The 25,531-nt window shown below is 35.4% G+C and overlaps 3 protein-coding genes across 3 annotated transcripts; all 3 read right to left on the bottom strand.

Annotated features, from left to right (window-relative positions):
• Positions 1-8,057: 8,057 nt before the first annotated feature.
• Positions 8,058-9,055, bottom strand: LOC104886604 (vegetative cell wall protein gp1). Its single transcript, XM_010671066.3, has one exon. The coding sequence runs from the start codon at positions 8,785-8,787 to the stop codon at positions 8,107-8,109; it is 681 nt and encodes a 226-aa protein (XP_010669368.1). The 5' UTR covers positions 8,788-9,055; the 3' UTR covers positions 8,058-8,106.
• A 1,010-nt stretch (positions 9,056-10,065) lies between these two features.
• On the bottom strand, positions 10,066-15,598 carry LOC104886603 (U-box domain-containing protein 51). The gene is given in 9 exon segments (XM_057392992.1): positions 10,066-10,143; positions 10,838-11,656; positions 11,815-12,243; positions 12,332-12,433; positions 12,502-12,793; positions 13,333-13,545; positions 13,633-13,754; positions 14,986-15,122; positions 15,268-15,598. Coding segments are annotated over 9 exon segments (2,349 nt in total). The 5' UTR covers positions 15,425-15,598.
• Positions 15,599-17,037: 1,439 nt separating this feature from the next.
• LOC104886602 (hypothetical protein) lies at positions 17,038-22,648 on the bottom strand. The gene is made up of 4 exons (XM_010671064.4): positions 22,356-22,648; positions 19,405-19,629; positions 18,515-19,048; positions 17,038-18,422 (listed from the first exon to the last, which is right to left on the bottom strand). The coding sequence occupies exons 1-4, from the start codon at positions 22,536-22,538 to the stop codon at positions 17,385-17,387; spliced, it is 1,980 nt and encodes a 659-aa protein (XP_010669366.1). The 5' UTR covers positions 22,539-22,648; the 3' UTR covers positions 17,038-17,384.
• Positions 22,649-25,531: the final 2,883 nt, after the last annotated feature.

The raw sequence follows: 25,531 nt of genomic DNA, 5'->3' as shown, positions 1-25,531 counted from the left end.
TGATGACTCGGGCCCATGGGGTTGTGGCGAGACTAAGATGCCTGGTCATGCGATTTTTGACTGTCGGCATTTTGTAGATGTTTTGATTAACCGTGGTTGTAGCGCAATGTGTAACAGGGTCTTCTTTGTCTAAGTGTGCATGTTAGTTAGTTGGCGTGATCTGAAAAGCAAGTAGAGAGCAAAAGGTGCGCCATCATTCGTTTGGGGGAAAGAATATTTTCAACAGCAAAATCACTCCTCATTCTGGTGAACATGTATTTGGGGGGGAAAGAATATTTTCAACAGCAAAATCACTCCTCATCATCTGTTTTTAAAGCGTGTCACTCGGTGGATGAAAATGGCAAGTATGATGGTAAGATTTATCATGCTTCGATGATTCACAACGTGAGCATCCCCAGGCAACGGATAGCCCCCCCTGCAGGTATATCACTAAGCTTAATGTGGATGCATGTTTGGGGATTGAAAGATGGGTGGGTCTAAGTGTCATAACTCATCAGTCGGAGGGAAAGTGTGTTGTTTGCTGCGACGCGTGGAGTAAGAGCCTACTGGGCCCTGAAATTGCAGAAGCTAAGGCGGTTGAATTAGTGGTAAAGTTGGGAAAGAGATATGGTTTGCAAGAAGTCGTTTTATTGCAGAAGCTAAGACTGTTGAATTAGTGGTGAAGTTGGGAAAGAGATATGGTTTGCAAGAAGTCGTTTTAGAATCGGATTGTTAAGTTGTGATTACTCGACTCTACAAGCATGTTATTTTCCTTTCGGATCTAGATATATTCTTGATGAGTCATATTAATATAGGTATTTCATGATGCATTTAGGTTGCATTTTAGGATCATTTAGTTGCATTCTTAGCCAATAATTGCATATAGTTACTTAAGTTGAGAAGATATCACTCTTGTGTGTGTTTTCAGTATTTTTGATAGTTTTCAGGTATTGAGAACAGAATTGGAGTATTATTGGACAAGCTTAAGCATGAGAAGCATCTAGGAAGGAGCTAAGTCAAATGAGAAGTCCAAAGGGCATCTTCGAGTCAGATTGCAACCCAAACATAGCGGAAACATATTAAAAGAAGTATGGAAATTGAGTCATGTGCACTCTTTTGATCATAACTCATTATCCAGAGATCAGAATTTAGTGATTCCAGTGGGGTTGGAAACTAGACTTGAAGAGCTTTCCAACAGTGTATCGCACACCCCGATACGACTTCTAGTTTGCGAGATATGGTCTTTACAAGTTGACGCTGTTTTGCAGGATGAAAACCCGCGCCCGCGGGTTATTCCGTGTTTCCTAGTCGAATAGGGCTTTATCTTTTGACGAATTAGACTCTGTTTTTCTAGTTGTTTTAGGAAATAGAAAGGTATAAAGACTCAAGGGAATATTATTATTTCCTATCTTATTTTCTATTTTGTTTTTTTCCATCATTAATTCATTGGAGATTAGAACTCTTTTTCTCTCAATTGGTGAAGAACCCTAGTTTTGTTTTTTCCCCAATTACATTGAATTTTCAATAGAAGCTTTGATTTTTGCAACATTGGTTCCACAATTGGTATTATTTCTTTTCTTTTTTTTATTCCTATTCAATCCTTTATTATTAATTCATGTTTGCTTATAATTATGAATATGTCTTCCCCAATTATGATTGATCGAGTAGTCTATTTCTAGGGTTTAAGGGGATCCATGATCAATTAGGAAGGGATGGTTATAAAGTATTGATTTTTATTGATGTATGTTGATTCCTATTGAATGTTTTTATGTCTATTCAATCCAATTTGGCCAGATTTGATTGTTATAGTATTACAATATTAGGTTATGCGCCGAGAGGTATAAACTTGATATTAGGGCTAGTTTCAATAGGTAGAGTTGATATTAATAAATTGTGAGAGCCTATTAATACCGTTCTATGGTTGATTTACACTTGAGAGAGCGAATCAACCTATTTAACTGCATTATTAATTGTTACTTTTGTGTTTTATCCCGAACTATTGATCATTGGTGAACCTATGCCCTAGACTTCTTATTATTGATAATTCTTGATATAGTTATAGTCTAGTTTAGTATAATTATTCACAAACACTCGTTTCTATACTCTAGATTTGACTGACAATTAGGAAAAGAACACTGTTTCTCTGTGGATTCGACCCTACTTCCCTGACTACTATTTGTTAGAGGACTTTAGGATTACTTTTGATAAGGTGATACGACTTTAGCCTGTCAATTCTCCATGACATTTTATCTTCTTGTGTTTGTTTTACTTCTATTATGTGGTCGCATGTCAAGTGTGACGAAAACTATGACCTCATCATTTAACTAAACTCATCCCTTTTGGGATTGAATAAATTTGGGAGAACCGCTATCCGGCGGAGATGGCTCCCTATGTTTTGATGAGCAATTTGTCCTTAAATATATAGCTACTTTTTCCCTATAAAACATGTTCTTTGTTATACCCAACCAATAAGATTGAGGGAGCATCAAATGATAGTGTCAAAACCCATGTGAAAAAGAAGGAGAGAAAGAGTAAAAAGTGATGTTATAAAATAGAAACAAGGGAAACGAAAAGAATATTTTAAGACATCCATAATAAAATATGGGAACTATAAAATGGGACTGAGGGAGTATCTCTGTTTTTTTTTTTTATCTTTCTCACTTAGAATCTTGACACTATTCATGCATAGAGAGAATCTTCTCAAATGCTCCCAATTTATAAGAAAAAACATAGTCATGTGGGGTCTTTTTTGATTCGTCTCAATTAGTACTTTATTAATATTCAACGGTTATAATTTTTACTAATATATAATGAAAGATATTTAAGTTTTAAAACGTGCATTGACAAACGTGCAAAGTCAAAGTAGGAATGATAAAAAAAACAGAGGGAGTATTTAATAGTATTAGTAAGGTGTTTGGATCATCTAGAGTTGTAAAATAACTCTACAAGGTAGAGTTTGAGCAATATCAACCATTGGGTAAAAAATCAATGGCTCATATATTTTCTTTCCAAAATCCCCCCTATTTTATCTTTTATCAAAATCCACCTCTAAATCTTTTCCTTCCACCAATATGAGTCCTTGATTTAAAAATGTATGGCTCAGATACAACTCTACCTCGTAGAGTTTCACAAAAACTCTAGAGGATCCGGACTCTAAGGTAAGCCCCGGTGAACAAAAAAAAAGTACTAACCAAACTTCGACACTTTTTAATATGATACTAGTATTTGGGCCCGGGCGTTGCCCTGGGTTGGTATTTTTTTTCCGAACTTGATGTATATTTTTTTCCATTCCCATTAAAATATATTAAGGAAAACCTAACATTTAAAAGGTACAAATATAATAATAATGTGGACACTTAAAGCATGATTAAAAGTTGATTGAGATGGTAATTGTGTCATGTATAATAGCAATATGTCATGGGTTCAAATCTTGTTGCAAGGTAATTTTACTTTTGTTAATTGACATGATTTATGTACACATTGGACAACTCTATTGAAGTAACAGAGGTGCCACGTGACGTATATATACATTGTCACGCACGTCTTTTAATATATTTGTACTAGAATTTTTTGCACGCGATGCGTGCTTGAATTTTTTTCGAACAAAAACTCAATTTTTTTCGACATAAGAGCCAAAATTTGAACATTAGACATATGAAGTATAAATGTTTTTAGTTGCAAAAATTTGATTGGTTTAGTTTATGTCACTTAAGTTTCTCACCATTCTTTTTTTTTTACTTTTCAAAGTTAAATTCTATGAATAAAATAGAAAAGTTTTTGAATTTATTTATGATTTCTAATATTATATTTTTTTAGTTGATTTTTGAATTAAGTACAGTACTTTATAAATTGTAAAGAAAGTAGACACTTTGATTTCAAGTCAATTTTTTCATAGGTTGTAGTTTGTAAGTAAATTTTTAAGTTTTTGTAAAGTTTCCTCATTTTAGTGATCTGCATAACGTAAATTATGCAATTTTATTATTTTAGTTGACTTGTGAGTGATTATTATAATTATATTTTTGATATTTTTGTTTGAAGCCTCCTTTGATTTGTAAGTGAATTTGTAATTTAGAATGGGAAGGGGGTAAGATAGTCTCTTCATTCGGGGACACCATAGTTCCCCCCTTCCCTTATATAATAGAGATATGTTGTACTTTAATTCTTGAATGATATTTTATATAAACCTTTTTACCTCGATAATTTATCGCAATTATATAATAGAAAAAAAATACGTCCAATATATGTAAAAGTTTCATTATCTATTGGAAACACTATAAAAAAGTAAATAATGTTTTTCCCTTGTCTAATTTCTAAATTCTGATTTCACTACAAATACACCTCTATTTTTTTTATCATGACCCACCATTAATTGTGAATGGTTCTTGAGAATAGTGATTTGTAAGTAAATTTTTGTAAATGTTTTTGTATGTATTGACGTTCTAAGTTATTAGTTTTAGTTTGTACATTAATTTTAAGTTTTAATAAAGTTTCCTGATTATTTGAGTGATTTGCGTAATTTTTATAACGTGATTTTCTCAATTGTATAGGTGATTTGTAAAGTTTATTCTTTTAAGAGATTTGTGAGTGAGTGTTGTAAATTTATTTTCGGTATTTTGATTTTGACATTCCTACCGTAATTTAGAAAGAGAAGGGGGGCAAAATAGGCGTTTCAAAAGAGGACACCATTGCTCCCCTTCCCTTATATAATAGAGATAGATTCTCTTGAATAAAGTGATGGAAAGATAATAGAAATGATGCAACTTTCTAAAATTATAATGGTTTATGTTTGAATTCCTTGTATGAGTATTGCTTAAATTAAGTGATGGACACAACTTCATGGCTTATATATGATTGAATTCCTAATATAATACTACTTAAATTAAGTAATGGGAAGAGGACAAAATTTGCACAACTATATTATTTCGAATCCAATGAGACATCATGTCACATTCTTGATCAAAAGAAGTCGATGTAATGTGATAACTAAATGTGGACAGCAAATATTCATTACACAACAAATTGTCGATAAATATAATTTAAAAAAACATATTTTGTGGAAAAGAAATACTTATCCAGCAAACAAAGTGAAAAATAGTGCTAAAATCTCTCAAACATTATAAATGATCTTATATATGTGCTAAAAAAACCAACTACAAGTTTACGATGTTAAAAAATGAAATATTATATCTATACAAATATATTAAAAGGTGTAGATAATATAATCGTCTATGCGCCACCTGGTACCCTCCTCTCGCCACTAGAATTTTGCCACGTGTCTATAAATCAACAATAAATTAGGTGATCATTATTTTAAAATATATATATGCTAAAGTTTGGGCTCGAACCTTTGACCTCACACTAGTAGAATAATTGCTTATTGCTGCGGTTTTACCCATACGCAGCAATATATCACCTAAAAAGAAAAGAAAAATATAAAATAACCATATTGCTGCGGTATCGGCCGAAAAGCGCAGCAACATGGTTTCAACGGAAATTTTTTGAAGTTTTTTTTACTATTTGACCAAACATATTGCTGCGGTTTCTCGAAAAAACCGCAGCAATATATTAAAATAATATAAAAAATATTAAACCAAGTTAAAAATATAAATATAATAAATATATATAAAATATTAACCTATTGCTGCGGTTTTTAGAAAAAAATCAGCAATATGCGATTTTAAGTATAAAAAAGAAAGAGTGGCCCAACTAAGGTTTGGTTCCTCTCTAGAACTCAGAGTTTCATTAGCCGTTTCACTCTCCTCTCTCTCCTCTTCGGTGTTCTTCATCGTCCCCATTAACTGTCCTCTCCACATTTCTCTCTCATTAACCGTCCTCTCCCCTCTCTCTCCTCACTATCCTCTCTCTTCTTCAATGTTCTTCATGGTTGTCGCTCGCCGTCCTCCATGGCTTGTGGCTCTCCGTCCTCTATGGCTCGCCGCTCTTCATCGCTCGTGGCTCGTGACTCGCCGGCCTTCGTCGCATGTCGCTCATCGCTCGTGGCTCGTGATGCACAAAGCCTCGACCCTCGTCGATGGTGCTCGTGACACGCAAGGCCTCGACCCTCGTCGAGGGTGGCTCGTGACGCCCAAGGCCTCGACCTCGTCGATGGTGGCTCGTGAACTCGCCGGCCTTTGTCGACCGCAGCTGAGAACTCGCAAGGATTTTTTAGGGCAGATTTTTCATTGCAGATTTTTATTTTTGTTTTTATTATTGCAGATTTTTTGTTCACTGTAAATCAGTAATGTATCTCAGAATTTTTTTTTTGTTCATTTTTCTTATTTTCTTTGTTAATTTTTGTTCACTGTAATGTAATTTTCTTATTTTAGATTTTTTGTTCACGGTAATGTAATTTTTTATTCTTTTCTTTGTTCAGTTTTCTTTTTCTTATTGTTGTTTTTTTCTTTGTCAGTTTCATTTCATTTTCTATATCTCGTTTTTCTCTTTGTTCAGTTTTCTTTTTGATTTTTTTTCTTCATTAGTTTCGTTTCATTTTCTGTATCGTTTTGTTGTTGCAAGTTTCTGATTTTTTGCTATTTTTCTATTTTTTTATCTTTCGAATTTAATGGCAAAATGCAAAAAAAATTTTTTTTTTTTGCTTACACCTGTACATATTGCTGCGATTTTGGCTAGAAACCGCAGCAATATGCCTATTTTTTATTATTAAATACTGCATATTGCTGCGGTTTTCTCTAGAAACCGCAGCAATATACTTTATGAATCTGATATAAGAAATATATACTGCTGCGATTTTACCTAGAGATCGCAGCAATATGTTCAAATATTATTGCGGTTTAAACCGCAACAATATATAAATTACCTATTGCTTCCCCCTTAATTGTTGTGCGGCCAAAACCGCCGCAATAGGCCATTTAATGACCGCAATAATAAGCATTTATTCTACTAGTATCATGTAATGATTTCCAACGACTCACCATCTCATCTAACATCTTATAGTGATTCATATTTTCACAAAATTATATGTTAGAAAACAAGGTATTGTAGTTTGATTTAATGCGGAACAAAATCAATGGAATAATAAAAGTGAGAAAACAATAAAGATGAACAAAGAAAGAACACAAGGATTTACGTGGTTCAGTCAAATTTGACCTACGTCCACAGATGGAGGATCAGAGCTTTTTCACTATAATGGAAAAAACCAGAGAGAATAATACAAGGAGTCCTATATTTACCAGAGGCTAAAAGCATTTCTAAAGTTGTGTGTAAATAATGAACATCAGGCAACCCTTTTATAACATAAGGAACCCCGTACAAAACCCTAAAAGATAACTTAAAAAACGAAAAATCGAAAATCGCGTGCCGGCAGGCCACCCAATCGGGCGGTTGATTTTTCCCAAAATACTAATGTCTCGAGCCCGATCTGGCGGCGTTCACCCGACCGTGTTAGCGACGTCCACCTGATCCGATCGGGCGGGCCTCGAGAAACAGCACATGACGAATTTTTCAAGGCACAAACTTAACAGTATAGATATGTGTTGTAATTAGTAATGTTGCAATAAATTTCTACTTTCAGCCATAATGTTTATTTTTCTTATTTGATTTCTTTTTGGCAGTCATCCCCTTGCTCCATCTCCCTTTTCGAAATTCACCGTGAATGTGAGAGTTCTCTACTTCATAACTAATGGGGTAGTTTTTGAAATTATTCTTGATGCTAATCAAATCTTATTGTTGTTGTTTGAGAATACGAATTAGGAGATGGAATATACGTAAAGATCAGAGGTCAACTCCCATAAAGAAGATCAGTGAAACTGTTAATCATAGCACAAATTTCTTGATTGTGTGTAAAATTTATTTCAGGTGTGCTTTTATGTGCCATGTAGAACCTTTCCTCTTGCACTAGAATTTTATCGCGTGTGCAATGAACCAACAGTAGATTGGTCGTCATATTTTTTGGAACCTATTAATAATATTAAGATACATTTACAGCTACACCAAGTGATATATGGTGTAATTACTTTAAAATTAAATTATTAATAGATGAAAAGGATAAGTACTCGGGATATAGCCTGGGCCTAAAAACTAGTTGTAGTACAAAATGAGGAAGAGAGTGAAAAAAAAAGTGAAAAATATAATGCAAAACTATATTCTCTTGATGATCAACTTTCCCAATCATATGAAGTCATCATAGAAAGTAAAGACATGCACATTAAAGGCAAAGATTACAATAATAGAAAAGTAAACTGTCAAAGAAAGTGATGAAAATGCAGCACTGGACTCATAGAAGTAGTAGTATGGATAAGGAGGGGAAGGACCAGCTGGATTTATCACCAAAGGAAATGAAACTGGTGGACTACTAGTACTAGGAGGAGAATGACTAGAACTACCCCCACTACTGCTCTTTGGTGATCCACCAGAGGACGAGGACGGTGGTGATGGTGGTGGTGGTGGTGGGTGCGACACCTTGGGAGACGGTGGCGGCATGTTGCCTCCAGGTGGTGGTGGTATTGGCAGCAGTGGTGGAAGTTTTGTTGGTGGCGGTTGTAGCGGTTGGATGGTTTCCGGTGGCAGAGACGGTGGTGCCTGTGGTGGTGACTTCGATGACGGTGGAGGTAATGGTGTGAGGTCAGTTGAGGGTGATGGTGGTGGTGATGATGAGCAAATGACAGGGCAAGTGCCACACTCACTTATGCAGAGTTGCCCTGCCACAGCATCAGCAGGTGATGGCACTGGCAGTTGTAGTGTATTTTGATCCTGACATGAGACTTTTGTAACAAATGTTATTGCCAATAGTATGGCTAATGTTTTTATTTGCATAAAATGGTGATGATGTAGACATTTTATGAGCTTCATGTTTGGTGCTGCATATGTTTCTATGACAGTAAATTGTAGGAAAGAGGAGTGATGTTAATTAGGAAAGAGGATTCTGCAAGTGTTACAATGATGTTGTGAAAGAGGAAGAGAGTTTAAGAGGAGTGAAATAAATGATTTTGGTGTGATACAAGCGTGTGAGTGGTGCTTGATAAAGCTTGTGTTTTTAGATGCTTCTTGGAAGAAAGGTAAGGTATATTTGTCTCAACTTTTAGCTTTTCAAGTGTATGAGACCCTGAATTAAGGAATATGTTAGGGAAAATATAGGCACTACTCATACTTCAATTTCTAGACATTTTATGCAGATAGATTTGAGCTGCAATTTAAGTAGAAACTATTAAAAGTCTTTACTAGTTAGCTTAGGTCTCATAAAATAACAAGGTAATAAGTAATAGCGGTTATGTTACTCGGACTCTTGTTACTCGGACTCTTCATTTTACCTTAAGTATCCGTGTCAAATCCTTGACAATAATCCAACATAGATATACACTTCGATACTTCAGGCCAAAATCATGAAAAATTCTCATAAATAGTCGAGTCGAATGCTTAGATATGTACCAACGTCTGATATGAGTCTCGATTCTCGATAACATAGATGCACTACCATATTATCACAAATTTTAAAAAAATGTAGCCCAGCTTTGTGCAATCCATGCATTTTCAACTAAAAAATGTTGATGGTGTTTTATGCAATCTCCCAAAACTATGTGTATGGCTTAAAGTGCCAAAAGTGGTAATCTTGTTCGTCTCCGAATAAAAGTGGACATTCATATTATGGGTATTCGTTCCTCACTATGTTGCCTAAGTCTTAACCTTCTACTTTATGCTTTCTTCTGGCTTTAGTTATACTTTTCTTGCTGCACAGAATTGAAAATCCCAAGGATCCAGACCATAACACCCTATTTTAATGCAGCATTTTGGGTCCTTTTGTCTGCTAATCAGTCGTAAAGGATCCTAGAATAGAACTACCAATTATATTACTACAGCATAAAAGGATTTGAAGCATATTTAGGAAAGAATGAAGCAAAGATCAGCAGGATTTTATGCAGAAAATGAACAAAAATTTATTCATTTTCCTTCATAAAATTATGATATGTTACAAAAAAGAGAACCCCATATACATGAAGCTATAATTAATTCGATTTACACGATCTAATTCTTCACATGAAACATGATAACTTGTATCAATGTTCAGCTTGTCAAGATAGGTGATGCAATAATTTTCACCAGTGCAAAACCAAGCTGACAAAAGACCTTTTTCTATGAGCTTACTATAGAAGTTCTGCGTCCTTGATCTCAACTTTGTGGTGGTGTCCAAGGACTCGTTCTTGTTGAACCCTGGTCGTCAACATGAAACAAAAGGCATGTTAATACCACAATGCCAAGTAACTTCATTTATTAAGATAACTCTCTTACTCGAAAACTTCACCCGTACTTTATATGGTCTCTAAAAAAGCACACCATCGATATCTTTAATTAAACATTAATAAAGAAAACCGTTATCTTGCACGTTTCACATTGAAACGTATCTAACAAGATCTCTCTGTGTTATTCTTTTGTGTGATACATTAGAAAAAAATATGGTCAAAGTTGGTGAGCTTTGACATTGATAAAAGCAAAAAGGTAAAAGCTTTGGGAAACGGAGGGAGTACTTAACTTCAAGCAAGATTACCAAATGAATCCTTACATAACACACTACTGAATTTAATTTAACACAACATGTCTATTCAACCTGTCTTATATACAGACAGCTAAAAGGCAAAGAGTTCCAATAGATTAGAAATTCAGCAGAGGGTTTAGAAAAAGTTGCCTTTTGTGCAGCAGGACCTATCAGCTGAAATTGCCTCAGAATGAGGCTTTTAACTAATCATGATTCTACTAGCAGAAATTGATGGCATTAAACTCAAAAGTGAATATTTCAATGGCCTAAAGATTTTTTACCATGCACCACTACTCCATCTCTACACAGAAATATGCAAATTGGGAAATTGTAGTAGAAGAAGATGAATAATGATTGGTACAAGCTAACTACCTGGCTTGAATGTGGTGATCTGTGGGGTGATCTTGATGAAGGGCGTGAGCTACCCTGGCCTATCGTCGACCGTGGGCGTGGAACTGGCTTATGATTTACAGGCTGATAAGCATAGAAGTTGTTGGGATCTTCAGTCATACCAAAATCTCTTAGCCTGCAGAGTTCTGGCAACACAATACTACCAATATCTGGACGGTCTCTTTTTCTAAGCTCACAACATTTTAAGGCCATTTTTGCAAATGAGAGAGCTTCATCAACTGGCCAGTCATGTACAGTAGGGTCCAGCATTTCAGAAAAAGTTCCATTATCAATGGCCCTTTGAACATGATGACTTAAACCCATTGCAGGCTTTGCAGTAATTATCTGAAGCAACATTATCCCCAAGGAATATACATCAGATTTGGTGGTCAACATCCCTGTCTGCTGATACTCAGGATCAATGTAACAGAAAGTTCCTGCAGCAGAAGTCATGTGATATTGTGTGACACTATTTGCTACAGAAGGCGGAACCAATCTTGCAAGACCAACGTCACTGATTTTGCTCACATAATTGCGGTCTAAAAGAATATTAGCTGGCTTTAGATCACGGTGCACCAGGGGTTCTGGTTTTGCCTGGTGCAAAAATGTAAGCGCAATAGCAATCTCAGCTGCTATTTTGAACCGAACTCGCCAAGAAATAGAGGGGGTTCCGCCTTTTCGGAGGAGCCGGTCCTCCAAGCTTCCGTTGTTCATGTATTCATAAACCAAGCAACCATACTCGGGGCACGCCCCTAGGAGAAGAACCATATGCGGATGTCTCATGGAGCTTAGGACCTCAACCTGTCATCATATGGGAATAGAGAGAACACCTTTAATCTAAGAATAATCAATATAGTTTTAGCCTTATGGTACTAATATGATTGATGAACGGAAAAGAGAATTCTCATATGCTTTAGTATTGTAGAGATATAAGCATAACAGGCCTGAAATTAAGTTACCTCCTGTTGGAACTGTCTCCTTCCTTGTGCAGCATCTGGCCTTAATACTTTGATGGCAACTGGTGTATGATCTAGTCTACCTCTATAAACAGGTCCATATCCACCTTCACCAATTTTATATTGTGGGGAAAATTTTTCAGTGGCAACTTCTATTTCATCTATGCTGTATTTCCTGTACCTTACATCATTCTGCGCCAATGCAGTTAGTGCTCGATTCTTCTCATCAGCTTCTTGCTTAGCCTTCAATTCTGCAAACTTCCTTTTCTGTGCTTCTTTCTCAGCTAACTTCTGTGCCGCTTCAGCAGCTTCGATTGCAGCTTTGCACTTGGCCTTCTCCATCTCAACAAGTGCATGAGCTGACTCTTCAGTATACCTTGTTTGCTCATATTTTCGAAGTTCTTCCAACTTCCAGTCATTTAGCTCTTTAGCCTGAACAATTTACCAGAAAACAGAACATTAAAATCCATGTTTCTTACCATACGAATATTACAAACAAGGCTGTAAAACCAACTATCACCTTCTGCTTTGCGTTGATGGCTTCCTTGCAAGCTGAGCTGTACATATCCATAGTTTGCTTCAACTCAAGCCTCAGGCGTCGCATTTCTGCCTCTAGATCATTCTGCAACATACAAAATACAATTACAATATGTTTTACTGGTGAATTTGCACATTCAACTTTGTACTTACTGATTGCTGAGTGTCATCCCTTCTTGGACCACTAACAAAAGAAAAGTCTGAGTCCTTGGCTGCCACATCAATCATATTACGGAATGAAAAATGCTCATGATTATCATCATCAGACAAGGAACTGCGGTTGCTGGTAGTCCCACCACCAATATCTATATTATCCATTGATGACGAAATCTTCCAGGAACTCCCCATCAGGGTCCTTCGTCCAGCCCTGCTGCTATCGCTGTTTCTTTCCCAAGAAATCCTTTCAGTGCCATTGGAGTTCATTGATCCTCGGAGAGAAGATGCTCTAATCTCAGTAAAGAAAGGAAGTTAATCAGAATCAAAGTGAATTCGAAACTTTTGATATTTTCTCCTTTTTGGTTGAAGAAAGAAAGTCCTTCACTTAAAAGTTATCTCAGTACATAAATGAAGTTTATCAGTATATGTAAATATTTCATTCATGTATAAGTTCTCTTATACGTGAATATCATAGTTATTAAACCTTTCTTGTCAATTTTGTATGGTACGGTAATTGTACATATATTGACATCTTAGGTATGATGAAGCCTCTGATCCCTGACTCTTTCTACCCTTGCGATTTTGCTCTCTACTATCAGTTAAATTTTATATAGGATACATGGTTTGAGTATTAACTTCATGGTTTTTGTTAGATATAACCCCTAAGGATATACATAGTCATCAAATACATAGTCTAATCTCTAACTAGTCTGGGGACTAGTAGATAGAATAATTTGAAAACCAACAGAGAAAGATAGGGGATGTGACCCAAAACTAGAGATTTTCTTCTCTATATAGCTCATGATATTACCAGAACATAGTATTTACCTTGTGTTGAAATCGTCCATAGATGCATGTTCAACTGATTGTTGATGCGTTAATCCAAGTGAAGATGGAAGCCTAGGAGGAGTAGGAGTATTTGCAACAGGACGCTGTGCTGAACGTACACTGAGCACTTTCGACTTTGCAATCACATACACAGAGCAAAACTCTGGTGCACATTTTGTCACATAGCTTGGCACGTCAGGCTTTTTAAAGGTTCTGTTAATACCAACAATGTAGTTTTAGGAATTCAACTTGTTATGTATACTTGTCAACTTTATTAAGAGACAAGATAATGCAGCTTACTTCACAAGAGCGTTTCTTGAACATGCGCCAATAACAATGTTAGTGATGAAGTTGCTGTTAACATAGTCCAGAATAGCCTTAGGTATGTCATTATCTTCAAGAACTACCTCTTTCAATTGAACCTGATGGTAATATTGCCAAGTGAAAATAATGTTTGATTTGCTTTGATATTGACATTAAGATTTCAGAAACTAACAAGACTCTCTTTTGTACATGCAAGTATGCAATTAAATTCATATATACTCTTTCCTTCTGCCTCGCATAGACTAGTCCCATCTCTGACCACCCCAATGCATGCATTTGAAGATTATGTATAGAGATAAACTATAGAGTAAAAACTGCAAAAGAAGTGTCTACTTGATTGAGGTATATAAACTGATAAAAGTTCTCGGATTTTTTTGGTTAAGCATATTGTACTGCAACAAATAGTCAAATACTGTCCATGAAGATGTCAATTATGACCAATTGACCATGGCTTCTACACAAACACCATTTGATTTCGAGGTTTTTTTTTTTTAAGGTCCAATGCCATAAGCAACTATCAAGGTGCCTAACTGCCTATCCACAAAGATGTGCATCAACAATAAGGTTAACTGACTAATTACAGGCCTTTTCGTTATCGTTTTCTGTTTTTTTTTTTTTAAAACCAAAAACCATAATATGAAAACCGAAAAAAGTGGGCCCATTAGTTATCATTTTTTGTTTTCAGTTTTTTCAGTTTTTTTTGAAAACTAAAATCCAAAAAAACTGAAAACTAGAAAAAGTGATTTTCACTTTTCAGTTGTTAGTTTTCAAAATTATCATGTTCCCAATAAATTTGACTAATTTTTTTTTTTTCATTATAGGTAGTATATCATATGACTTTGAAAATCAAAAAACCAAAAAACAGAAAACCACAATAATACCAAACGGGACTGTAGTTTTTAGTTTTTAATTGTCAGTTTTCAAAATTAACATGATTATCATTATGACCAAGTTTAAGTTTATAATACTATTTATATTTTATGATTCTAAAATCATAAAAATCAAAAACTGGAAATTGGCAGTGATACCGAATGGAAATAACTAAAGAATGTTGCTCAAAATAATCCCAACTTTATTATTCCAAAATAATCACAAATTATAAGGGAACCTTCTCAAAAAAGCCAAACTATTCTTTTTTTTTTTCTTGCCTACACTAATCCATTTGAAAGTTAATAGTTCTGATTATTTTGAGAATGTACCTCTAGAGTTGGGGTTATTCTAGAATAATTCAAAGTTGGAATTATTTTGAGAAGATTGGTGAAAGTTGGGATTATTCATGTCAATTTTCCCCTTTTATTCATGATCCAACAAAGTTTATAGAAAAATTACCGATTTTCGAGCACAATATCCACGAAAAGGGATGAAAATATGTTGTGGGTCAGGTTCAAGACCTGCCATAGATTGATCAGCTGCAAACAAACAACATTTCAATAAGACAAACAAATAAAACCCCAAACAAAGAATATCTCAATAATTTGGGACAAAACTAGAATCTTCAAAATGGGTTAATCACAATAAAAATCCCTAAACATTATATAGCATATCATATCATATTCTACATTACATACCAAAAAATAAAAAATAAAAACAAGAAAAGAGAAGGATACCTACGATTTCTCTGTCTAACATGGACCAAAATGAGGAAATGATTCCCAGATAAAAGATGATCAATTGCCCATTTTACAGCATACTGACTATGCTTATCTTTATCGATTGCGACCGCGGTACAATTGATGGGCAGAGTCCCCATATCTTCTGAAAAAGACATTGTTTGATAAAATGCAGCTGAGACAACAAAACTTCTGGTTGGGTGGAAAAGAGGGAGATTCAAAGGGAAAGGAGAAAACTGGGAATTGAAGAGAGAGAAAATGGCTTTAATTTTTCCTGTTTTTCTCTCTCTTACCCCAAAAAACTCCAATCCCTTTTTTCTGTTGTTAAATTTCTGTTAAAATCTCTCTCTCTTTTCTTTGCTGCTCACAAAAGGTTTTCACGCGGGAAGCGGGGAGGTTAACTAACTTTTGAATTTTTATTATCTGGTGCTAACTAACTTTTGAGTTTTAACCGAAGAAAATATTCACTTTTTTGGTAAATATGTTGGTTAACTTTAACCTCACATTGAGTATTGTTAATATCCCTTTTGACTTGGTCTTTATATTTTCTCCTCCTTTTTTTTATGTTTTGTTTTTAATGGTAGGAATTGTCGCGAATTTTTTATATATGTTTGTAGCAGAAATTGACTATAATTAGAATTAGAGAAAACTTAAATGAGCTAATTGTTTAGTCATTTCATTGTATATTGCATGTGTATTTGGTTAACAAAAGTATACTACTACGTCTTAAGTTTACTTGATATTTATATTAAGATCGTGAATGGGAATTGCTTCAATTCGTATACTAATTTGTTCTATGGAAAAAAAAAACTTCATAAATACATGTTTCTCCTAATGCAAAATGAAAGTGCAATGATGATAAATCATTCTAATCTGCCTAGTAACATTCAATATGTTATATTAAATAATATTTTTTTTAAGTGTTTTGAATTACGGTTGTTGCTTTTGCTATGATATTAAGTAATGTACAGTATAACTTGTTTAATAAAGGGAACAATTGTATAGAATTGCATTGCTTTAAAAAAGAAAACCCATTAAAGTGCATAAAATGAGCTCCCTACTCATTTAAATGCAAAAAGAGATGTATCTCATAATTTTGTAAAGAAAATTTCCAATCTTAAGATTAAATTGGTAAACATGTAAATTACTTTTTATATATATATAAGAGGGTGACATGTTCCAATTAGGAAAAATAAAAAAGAAGAAGATGGTAGACATGTAAGTTACTTTTCGTTGAGGACAATCGAGGTCCAAAAGAAATGATGATACTATATCTAAAAGTGGATAAATCAAGGTAACACAAGATTAAAGAATATGTCAGATATTTTTGTACATGTCGAAGTTCATCTTATTTATTTTTTAAAAGTAAACTTGTATCGTTTATGTCTTACATATTTCAATAGCTAAGGGCTTGTTCTCTTTGGCATTGAACTAAACTGAACTGAATTGAACTAAACTAAATTGAACTAAACTGAATTGAATTGAACTGAACTGAAATGAATAGTGATATGTGAGAGTAAAAGTATTGTCCAGAGTTGAACTGAACTGAATTAAACTGAAAATAAGCTAGGCAGAAAAGGCCTAAATCCATGACCTACTTGGATGAATAATCACCCCTCAAATAGCTTCTCTGGAAATACTAAGCTTGAATTAATAGTTCATCTTTTGCCATTAAGGCCGACCTCTTTTCCCCACTTCCCATTATACCATCGAATAAGAATAATGCTATCTAATTTTTCAGATAAATTTTTAGTTTACAACACAACGAAGATGAAAATGAAATTTCAAATTTGATAAGGATGTCCATTGAAAATATATGGTGCAATGATGGGGTAGCAAGGTGTAGGCAGTAAACCAACCGTTAACCCTCCCCATTAAATTAGAAAATACATGTGCCTTCTATGAATCCCCAGAGTTATAGGAACTTACAAACATCAAAAGAGTCTGCATAATAAATACTCTCTCTCTCTCATATTGCCACATAAATGTGAAACCATACTAGTAACCGAACTAGTCTAATGAAAATTCTCGAGATGCTGATCGATAACAACGGGAACAGTTACAAACAACAACCATATTCATGAAGTGTAAAAGAGAAGACAATTGCAAATAGAAACCCTATTTGTTGTTGTTTCTTTTTTTAAGCGCGCCAGTAAGAGCTGCTTTCGCAGTTTGCCAGTCTTTCAGCGAATCAGCACTTCTCATAAAAGGGCAAGTCTCACCGATATCAACTTCTGGAAGTGTATTCGAGACCTTCTTATCTGTATCAGACCTATGTGTTATGGTTGAATCAGAGTGATCCTTACCATTTGGTGCTTTACTGGGTTGAGTACCTCTAGTAGCACTTGCTTGGGCATCCTTTTTCTTATCTGTACCAACTAAGCCAGACGAACCTCGAGTGCCACCAAAAGGCTTCTTTCTTGTTCTCTGTTCATTTACCATAGCACCACTACTATAAAAGCAATTCAGAGTGCTAGAATCATTTGATTTGTTCAACTGTTGTTTCTCAAGTAGATCTGCTGGCAGGATTTGTGAAATGCTGAAGGTACTGTTTCCACTGCTTACAAGCTGAGTCCAAGATGATTTCTGCAGCCAGGAACTGCCTCTAGAGGCTGTATCTAAACCTGCGCTTGGTTCAGCCAGCTGAGCTGCTTCAATCCCTTCTCTCTCCTTTGACTGGGACGATTCGCCGTCAACGTCTTCACAATCAGAGTCACTGACCCTCTCAAGTTCTTTGCTATCAGACGATGCCGCTATGTGTTTCTTGCTATCAGCTGATGTTTCTTCGCTAGATATAGGTCTCTCATCATTGTTAGTCTCACCACCAGGTGTAATATGTGACAAGTGGAATGAAGCGCTCTTCCCATCACCAACCAATTCTTTCCATGTAGACTTCTGAGACCACAAGCCGTTTGTAACTGATTTTTTGGTCTCACATTCAGTTACACTCTTGGATTCCAAATGCTCGTCTGACTCATTTGATTGAGCTTGCAAGCGGGCTTTCTTTCTGTGACTAGGAGATGCAGAATCATTTTCATTGCCTTCACTGGCAACTGAATTTCTTTTTTTATTGGAAGGTTTTGCCATTGCATTCTGGGTACCAGGATTGCTTTTGATGGGTCCATCAAAAGTCCACTGCTCATTTGAGCTTGCCATCTGCAATCACAAATCATCAAAACCAAGTCAGGCAGTAGTTAAATTTGGTATACATCTAAACATTTCAGTTACCAATATATAGCAATTCACACCTTATCAACCAAGCTTGTTTCTAACTCCCAACTGTCAGACCCCAAATCTTCCCCCACCACCGTATTGATTTTGATGTCATCATCATCTGTTTCTTCATCTATTTCATTTTTGTCATCTTGCAACTCAAAAGTTGGGGAAGGTATCTGCGGCGAATCCTGAAAGTTCTGTTCAGTTTTTGCATTCTCCCTATCCAAGATTTTCCTTTGCATCACAGAATTCGTGACATGAGTCTCTTTATCATTCACGCCACCATCTTCGTGCATTTGAGCTCCTCTTCGGGGCTGTATGCATTCAGATTTTCGAGAAGTTTTCTTATTCAAAAGCCTATTTAACACTGAGTTCATCATGTTAATCTCTTCATCATCGATCTTGTCACTTAGTATGCCGGAATCATGAAATCCTTTTACTTTAGGGGTTTGTACAGGATCACAATGCTCCGGGCAATCACAGAAATGAAGTGGAAGAGGAGGTACTTCAACACGCTGGAAACTGTATTTGTGTTTCCCGGTTCCACGGAAAGGCAATGATTTTATCTGCATTCAACAAATTTCAGACAGTACAATGCTGAAAAGGAAAGAGCTCAGTGCTCACCTTCATACAAGATGAAGACATGAAGACAACTAGCACAGATAAATAGCACCAACTTGATCATTTAAATAAAAACAAAGTAGCCAACCTACAAAGATGCAACTTCTAACTGAAAACAGCAAACCACAACAGCCAACTAAACCATGCATAGACGACAAGGGAAAATGCCAGTCATTACTACAGTGCTAAGATCCAGCTTTCGTCTATTTTCATTCATAGCTGATTCGCGGGGAAGAGGGGTGTCATGCCAAAATATACCCATGAAAACAGCTCTTAGTATCTACAAACATCAATGAATTACCTTACTCAGTTTGGGAAAGAACATTCGGAGCTGCGACTTTTCAAGATCCAAGGTGCTCTTGGGCTCTGATGGAGCAGCTATGTTCTCATCAACATCACTGTGATTGGTATATTCACTCTTTACGAGTTCAGCATCTTCTTCCCATTCTCGTTCCAACTGATCAATATAATGTTCTTTTGCCTTTTCCAGCTTCAGTTTCCCTCCTTTCCACAAACACCCATTATACTGATAAACACATACAAGACAACAAAACTAGTAGACTTAGAAAGCATCAAAAGAACTCTTCACTAGCAAGATAAGGTTCCCTTCTGAAAGGAAGAAATGTTAATTGCCAACAACTCTAGAGAGGCTCATGACTTGAGTGGCATATCCCCCTGAGAAAAGGGGAGATCAAATTACCGCCTCAGCAATCTCAAAGGTTCTATTTCTGAAAGACCCTTGATGAGATGCGTGAATACCCCAAAGGAAGCAGACTATAATGAATAAATTACTATACAAATTTTGCGGAATGTAGAGGACATGGGAATATAGATTCGTCCGTAGTGAGAAAGAAAGCCAAGCAAGTGAAATTATTTAAAGAAAAAGATACGTATAAGCATACAACTAAAACCTATTCCAATCGGGCTTTGACCACTTTCAGGTAAATACAACTGAATTATGTAACTATTAAATTTTATTGGACCAATAATGACGATAGATTAAGTACGATTCAAATAATTCAGCAGATAACACAGAGTGCACTGAAATCCAACACTGGTTAAGATGACTATAAGATGAATGAGAATTCAGTTACTAGACCCACACTTGCATTGCCAAGAAATATCACAAATTTAGATCACAACTCAGAAGCACGATGTATGATACAACTTACCCATGAGAAAGACTGAAATTTGTATCTAAACTACAGTTAAAATTGCAACAAGAAGACGTCAATTCTAGTTCTGTATAAGCCATGATACACATCAGAATATACCCAATGACCGAAGATTCTCCCATATGTAGTACAGAGACACATTATACTCCCTCCATCCCCTAATTTCCTTTTTGGCTTGTTCCTTTGAGTTTGCTCCGTACCCTTTTTGGCATGTTGTCCCACTTGTCTCTCTATTATACTCTATTAAAATACTGCACGAAGAAAACCAAAGACTACTACTTAACATGCACAACTTTTACCCAAAAAGTGAATTCTTTGCTATGGGTAAACATTAAGGATGGAGGAGCACCAGAGTAGTAGTTTGATAAATTAATTCAGACCCACAAGGCCTCACTTCCCTCCCCCTTTATAAATTTGCATGAAGACCAGCATGATCCCTCTATCACATAGCAAAAATGCCTCTAAAAACTATGCTCCCTTGCCAAGGAAAGCAGTTTACTTCTAATCTTACGCTTTAAGTATATATTTGTAGCAATCCTAATGCAGGTTCAAGCCTACAATTAACGATTACACATGTAAATGTTATGTTATGTATTACAAAAACTTACAGTAGAAGAGCGAAGTTAAATTAGAGGCAACAAGTTAAACTAGTGCCATCTACATAATCACTTTGTTCACATTGCAAGAATGTTTGCACAATATAAACTATAGAGTTAGGGGGAGCATTTGCCTCTGCCTACGCCCCAGGAAATACATTGCACTCAGGAAACAAAAAAAGTGACCCCCTCAATGATGACACTTTTGAAGAATCTCATATAATTATTTGCCAAATCCTATGTAGTCTATGATCACAAGTTCACAACTAATGTTTTGATGTCAAATCATGGAACATAAATAGGAGTATAGCACCCTCTTAGATCTTCATCACCGGAACTTTAATAGCTGCAGTATCAAGCCCTTACACAATCTGAAGTCACTCAACTCGTATCCTATTATAAAGCAGAAACTTCATCCTTGTTCCCCTTACCTACCATTCTGCCGTCTCCTGTGCAACGGCCAATTACAAAAAAAAGAATCGGTAAATCACACACCCCTATAGCAGTAACATGTAGTATTTTGCTAAAGCCATTTTCTCATATGGTCTCACCAAAGGAGGTACCATACCACTCTTATGCTACAAGGTGGTATAATTAGTACCACTTGTTTGGTAGTGCTCAATCTTAGTACCAGATCATGATCCCAGTCGAAGCACAAGCCTATTAAGAAAATTCAAGCTGTGTTTGGTAGGGTGTACAATATTTTCCATGAACATGAGTTTTCCTTTTCCTCTCATTTTCCGTTTGGTTTGGTAAGGGGTGTAAAACAAGTTTCCAATCAAAGGAGCTCTAGATGAAAATCATTTTCCTTTCAAAACAAGGGAAAACACATTTTCCTCCCTCTTCCTTAGCAACCTTTTACTCTCCTCTTATCTTTCCTCTCCCTTCCCCTTCCATTTCTCTCTTTTCCATAACTTTTTTTTACATTGAACCAAACAAAGGAAAATTAGCTTTGCAATTGAATTTTTCATTGTAAAAAATTTTAGATGAAAAATCCTTTTACATCAAAAATATTTTACATCCAATCAAACGGAACCTCAATGAAGCAGCAACTAGCACCTTAGAGAAGTGGGCATAAACTCAAAAGGTTTCGACGAATTTGAAAGATCATTTGATACAATTAAAACAACTACACTATTAACCAAGTAATAGAAACTCAATTGAATCCATAACTTGTTCAATTTTGTCATTTTCCCCCTCTTTTCTGATAATCTAATTACATCGAATTAATTGATGTCCACAAGAAAAATACCCAAAAGGAAGAAAAGCTAAAAAAAAAAACCATTTACCCAAAACATCTGTATGGTTGCTACAAAATCATCTGAAGAAAAAATTAAGCTAATAATAAACCATAAAAAAATTACCAAATAAAGTAAGGAAAAAAGAAAATCAAACAACATATAAACTACAACTAAAACAAGCTGGAAAAATATAAAACAAAATTAGGAGATATTGAAGAAGGGTGTGAGTAATTGATATACCATGCTGAAGAGTTTGGCAAGGGAATTATGGGAAGAAGGAATAAAATTGATGTAAGCAAAGCTACGACCTTTGGTTCGGATAATTTCAACAGTTTGAAGAGAACCCAAACGAGAGAATGTGTTACGGAGATCTTCCTCTGTTACTCTCTCTCCTAAGCCTCCCACGTGAAGTCTCGTCGCCATTTTCGCCGTCGGAAGTTTTGAGCTTCGGCGTTTCTAATTACTGTGCTGGTCTTTCGTCTTTAAACCTTGCTCTTTCGACGAGTCCCTCAGTCCCTTTTGTAATTAGGGTGCTAGTGCCTAATCGACTACTAGGGGGCAAGGGACAACTAATTCGTAAATTATTCGAGCTCGGATCGAAAATCTCATGAGCCGAGTGCAATAATACTCAGTCCCTTGTGTTGTAATTAGGGTGTGCCTAATCGACTACTAGGGGGCTAGGGCCAACTGATTCGTGAATTATTCGAGCTCAGACCGAAAATTTCACGTGTCGAGTGCAATAATATTTGATTTTATAGTATACTTAGTAGGCTATTAAATTAGATTTTATGAAGAGAAAATATAAGATTTTTTTTCTCAAGATGCGTCAAAGTTGGAATTAGTTTCGTACATGAGATCGATGGGCTCGATGAGATTAATGAGAATATTTATAGTACACCTGGGTGTACCATCCAAGATCAGACTGTTTTTTCCAAATGAGCAAAATAAGCGAATGAACAAATGAGCAAATGAGCAAACATTTATACTCATTTAAGAAAATGAGCAAACACTTTTATTACAAAATGACCAAAATGAGCAAAATGAGTAAATGAGCAAAATGTCCATATGAACAAATTTGGTGTGAGTACATGAAGTTCTAATTTATTACAAAAATACCCCTGGGTGCTCATTGAACACCTGGGTGTACCATGAGTGAACTCGAGATTAATATTCAAATCTTTTTTCTTAAAACGTATTGATTTGAACCCATAAATGGAACTACCACCTACTAGCATGTTTTTCCTTCTTGTTCATCAATCGGAAATCCAGACAAACCGGGCACTACGGTGAGACGTGAAAACACCCGATCCCATTCCGACCTCGATATGTGGAATCGTCTTGCGCCATATGTACTGAGATTGTTCGTCCACATAGGACATCACGTCAAAAATTTGGTTTTGTATTAGACTTAAGTAAAACTGCTACCTAAAACAGCGGTTAATCACAAGAAAAGAAAACCAAAACATAACTAAAGCACTCAACCCACGAAAATCACTACTTAGAGTAATGGTTCTTAAAGGACCTTGCTACGCCAAGTAGTGGTTTAGTTGCACGTATCCAAAGTTCTCCATCCTCCAAAAGGCTAAGAGCTTGTTCTCTACCCTGACAGCGTGAGACATGTGTAGGTTAGGATACGTGGCATGAGGTATGTAGCATGTGGCATGACTTGAATTGGTACCATAAGAAATTAATACATAATGGCCTTGATTTCCATGCCAGAAATGGCCAATGACTTGTATTGGTATCATATGACATGTGGCATGACTTTTGTATTGGTATTGAGAGTGCCAATTTTGTTTGTATTTTGAGTTGTAATTAAATGCTACTAAAGGTAGCAGTTTTTCCTTTTAAGTCGCTACTCTATGTATTTATGTAGCGGGTTAACTGAGAGTAAACTGCTACTCTAGTATTTTGTAAATAAAAAATTATGGTATTTTGTCATATCATATGTGGACAGTATGTAGGGAATTTGTGACTTTGGTGTAAATTGAGAACTAAAACTCTCTTTGAGCAATATTTAAGAAAAATTCGTGAATATGAAGATATTATTAATAAATAAATAAATAGAAAGAAGGGAAGAGAAAGTGTGTTAACCCGTTCAGATTCATGAACCGCTCATTGCAGGATAGAGAAAGAAAATAAGCATTACAATTCGGGCCGGGAAAAGGAAAAGCACCACGTCTTGCGAGAATATTAGGTGAGGGTTGGCACACGTCAACCATTCAATGACTTAAATTGCTTAGTGATGTGGAGGAGAGAGGAAATCGTAAAATAATTGATGAGCCCAAAAAAAGTCTAACCAATGCATATGCTCCTACAAGCTCTTTTCTTCCTTACTAATTTTGTTGGTGGTCAAAATTGGTAAATGATAATCTTATCTCACTAATACTTCTAAGAAAACTTATTAGATTCGTCTTAACGTGAATTTTCATAATCTCAATTATTTATAGTTTCTAGTAATCCATAAATTACATACATATTGATATTTAAAAAAGTTGGTAAGAAACTAGAAAAGCAAAAGTAGTAAGTAAAAGAAGGAGAAAATTCATAATAAGGTGTACTATGCTCATGGTACAACCAAGACTACTTTTTGTTCACTGCTCATTTGATATTGGGGGTGTTTGGGGGAGAGAGTTTTAGAGAGAGTTTAGAGGTTTGGAGAGAGTTTAGAGTTTTGACCAATAAAAACTCTAATTTGGGTGTTTGGTGAGAGAGAGGATTAAAGAGAGTTTTGTACCGAAAACTCTGATCAAAACTCTCTTTTGAAAAAGCTGGGTAGAGGAGCTTTTTCATGAGAGTTTTGGAGAGAGAAAAAATAAATGACTATTTTGTCCATATAATTACTACTGAAATTTGTTTTAAAAAAAAACATATGTCCATAAATGTCATTTTACATGCTCTAAAAAGTACAAAACTCTAAACAATCAGCTAAGTGTTACCAAACACCTTTACACAACAATTATTTAAATCAGCAATCAAATCCTCTGAACAAAAAAGTAATCATCTAACCACAAACTCTAAACTCTAACCTCTAAACACTAAACTCTAATCACCAAACAGGACCATTCTCTAAATGAGCAAAATTCTACTCACTTCTGCTCATTTGTCCAAATGAACAAACTTGCTCAAATAGGCAAAAATTTCTACTCATTTGAGAAAAGCAAGGAAACACTTTTTCTCAAAATGAACAAACTTTTTTCTCTCATTTTCTCAATTGAGCATAAGTGTGTGCTCATTTTGCAAATGACATATTGATTTCAAATGTGAAACTAAGTCCATCATTGATGAATTTTGAATCTTCAATTTTTGTTTTTGCCATTGACGAAGCCAAGTTTTCTCAAATCTTATTTCATAATCCATCAATTTAATAGACCACGATGAGAGAGAATTTATGAAGGGGAGAGAATTTTGAAGGT

This window comes from Beta vulgaris, chromosome 2 (assembly GCF_026745355.1).
Source record: "Beta vulgaris subsp. vulgaris cultivar EL10 chromosome 2, EL10.2, whole genome shotgun sequence".
NCBI lineage: Eukaryota > Viridiplantae > Streptophyta > Magnoliopsida > Caryophyllales > Amaranthaceae > Beta > Beta vulgaris.
Note: the sequence above shows the minus strand (reverse complement) of the source record. Positions and strands in the feature narration are given on the sequence as shown.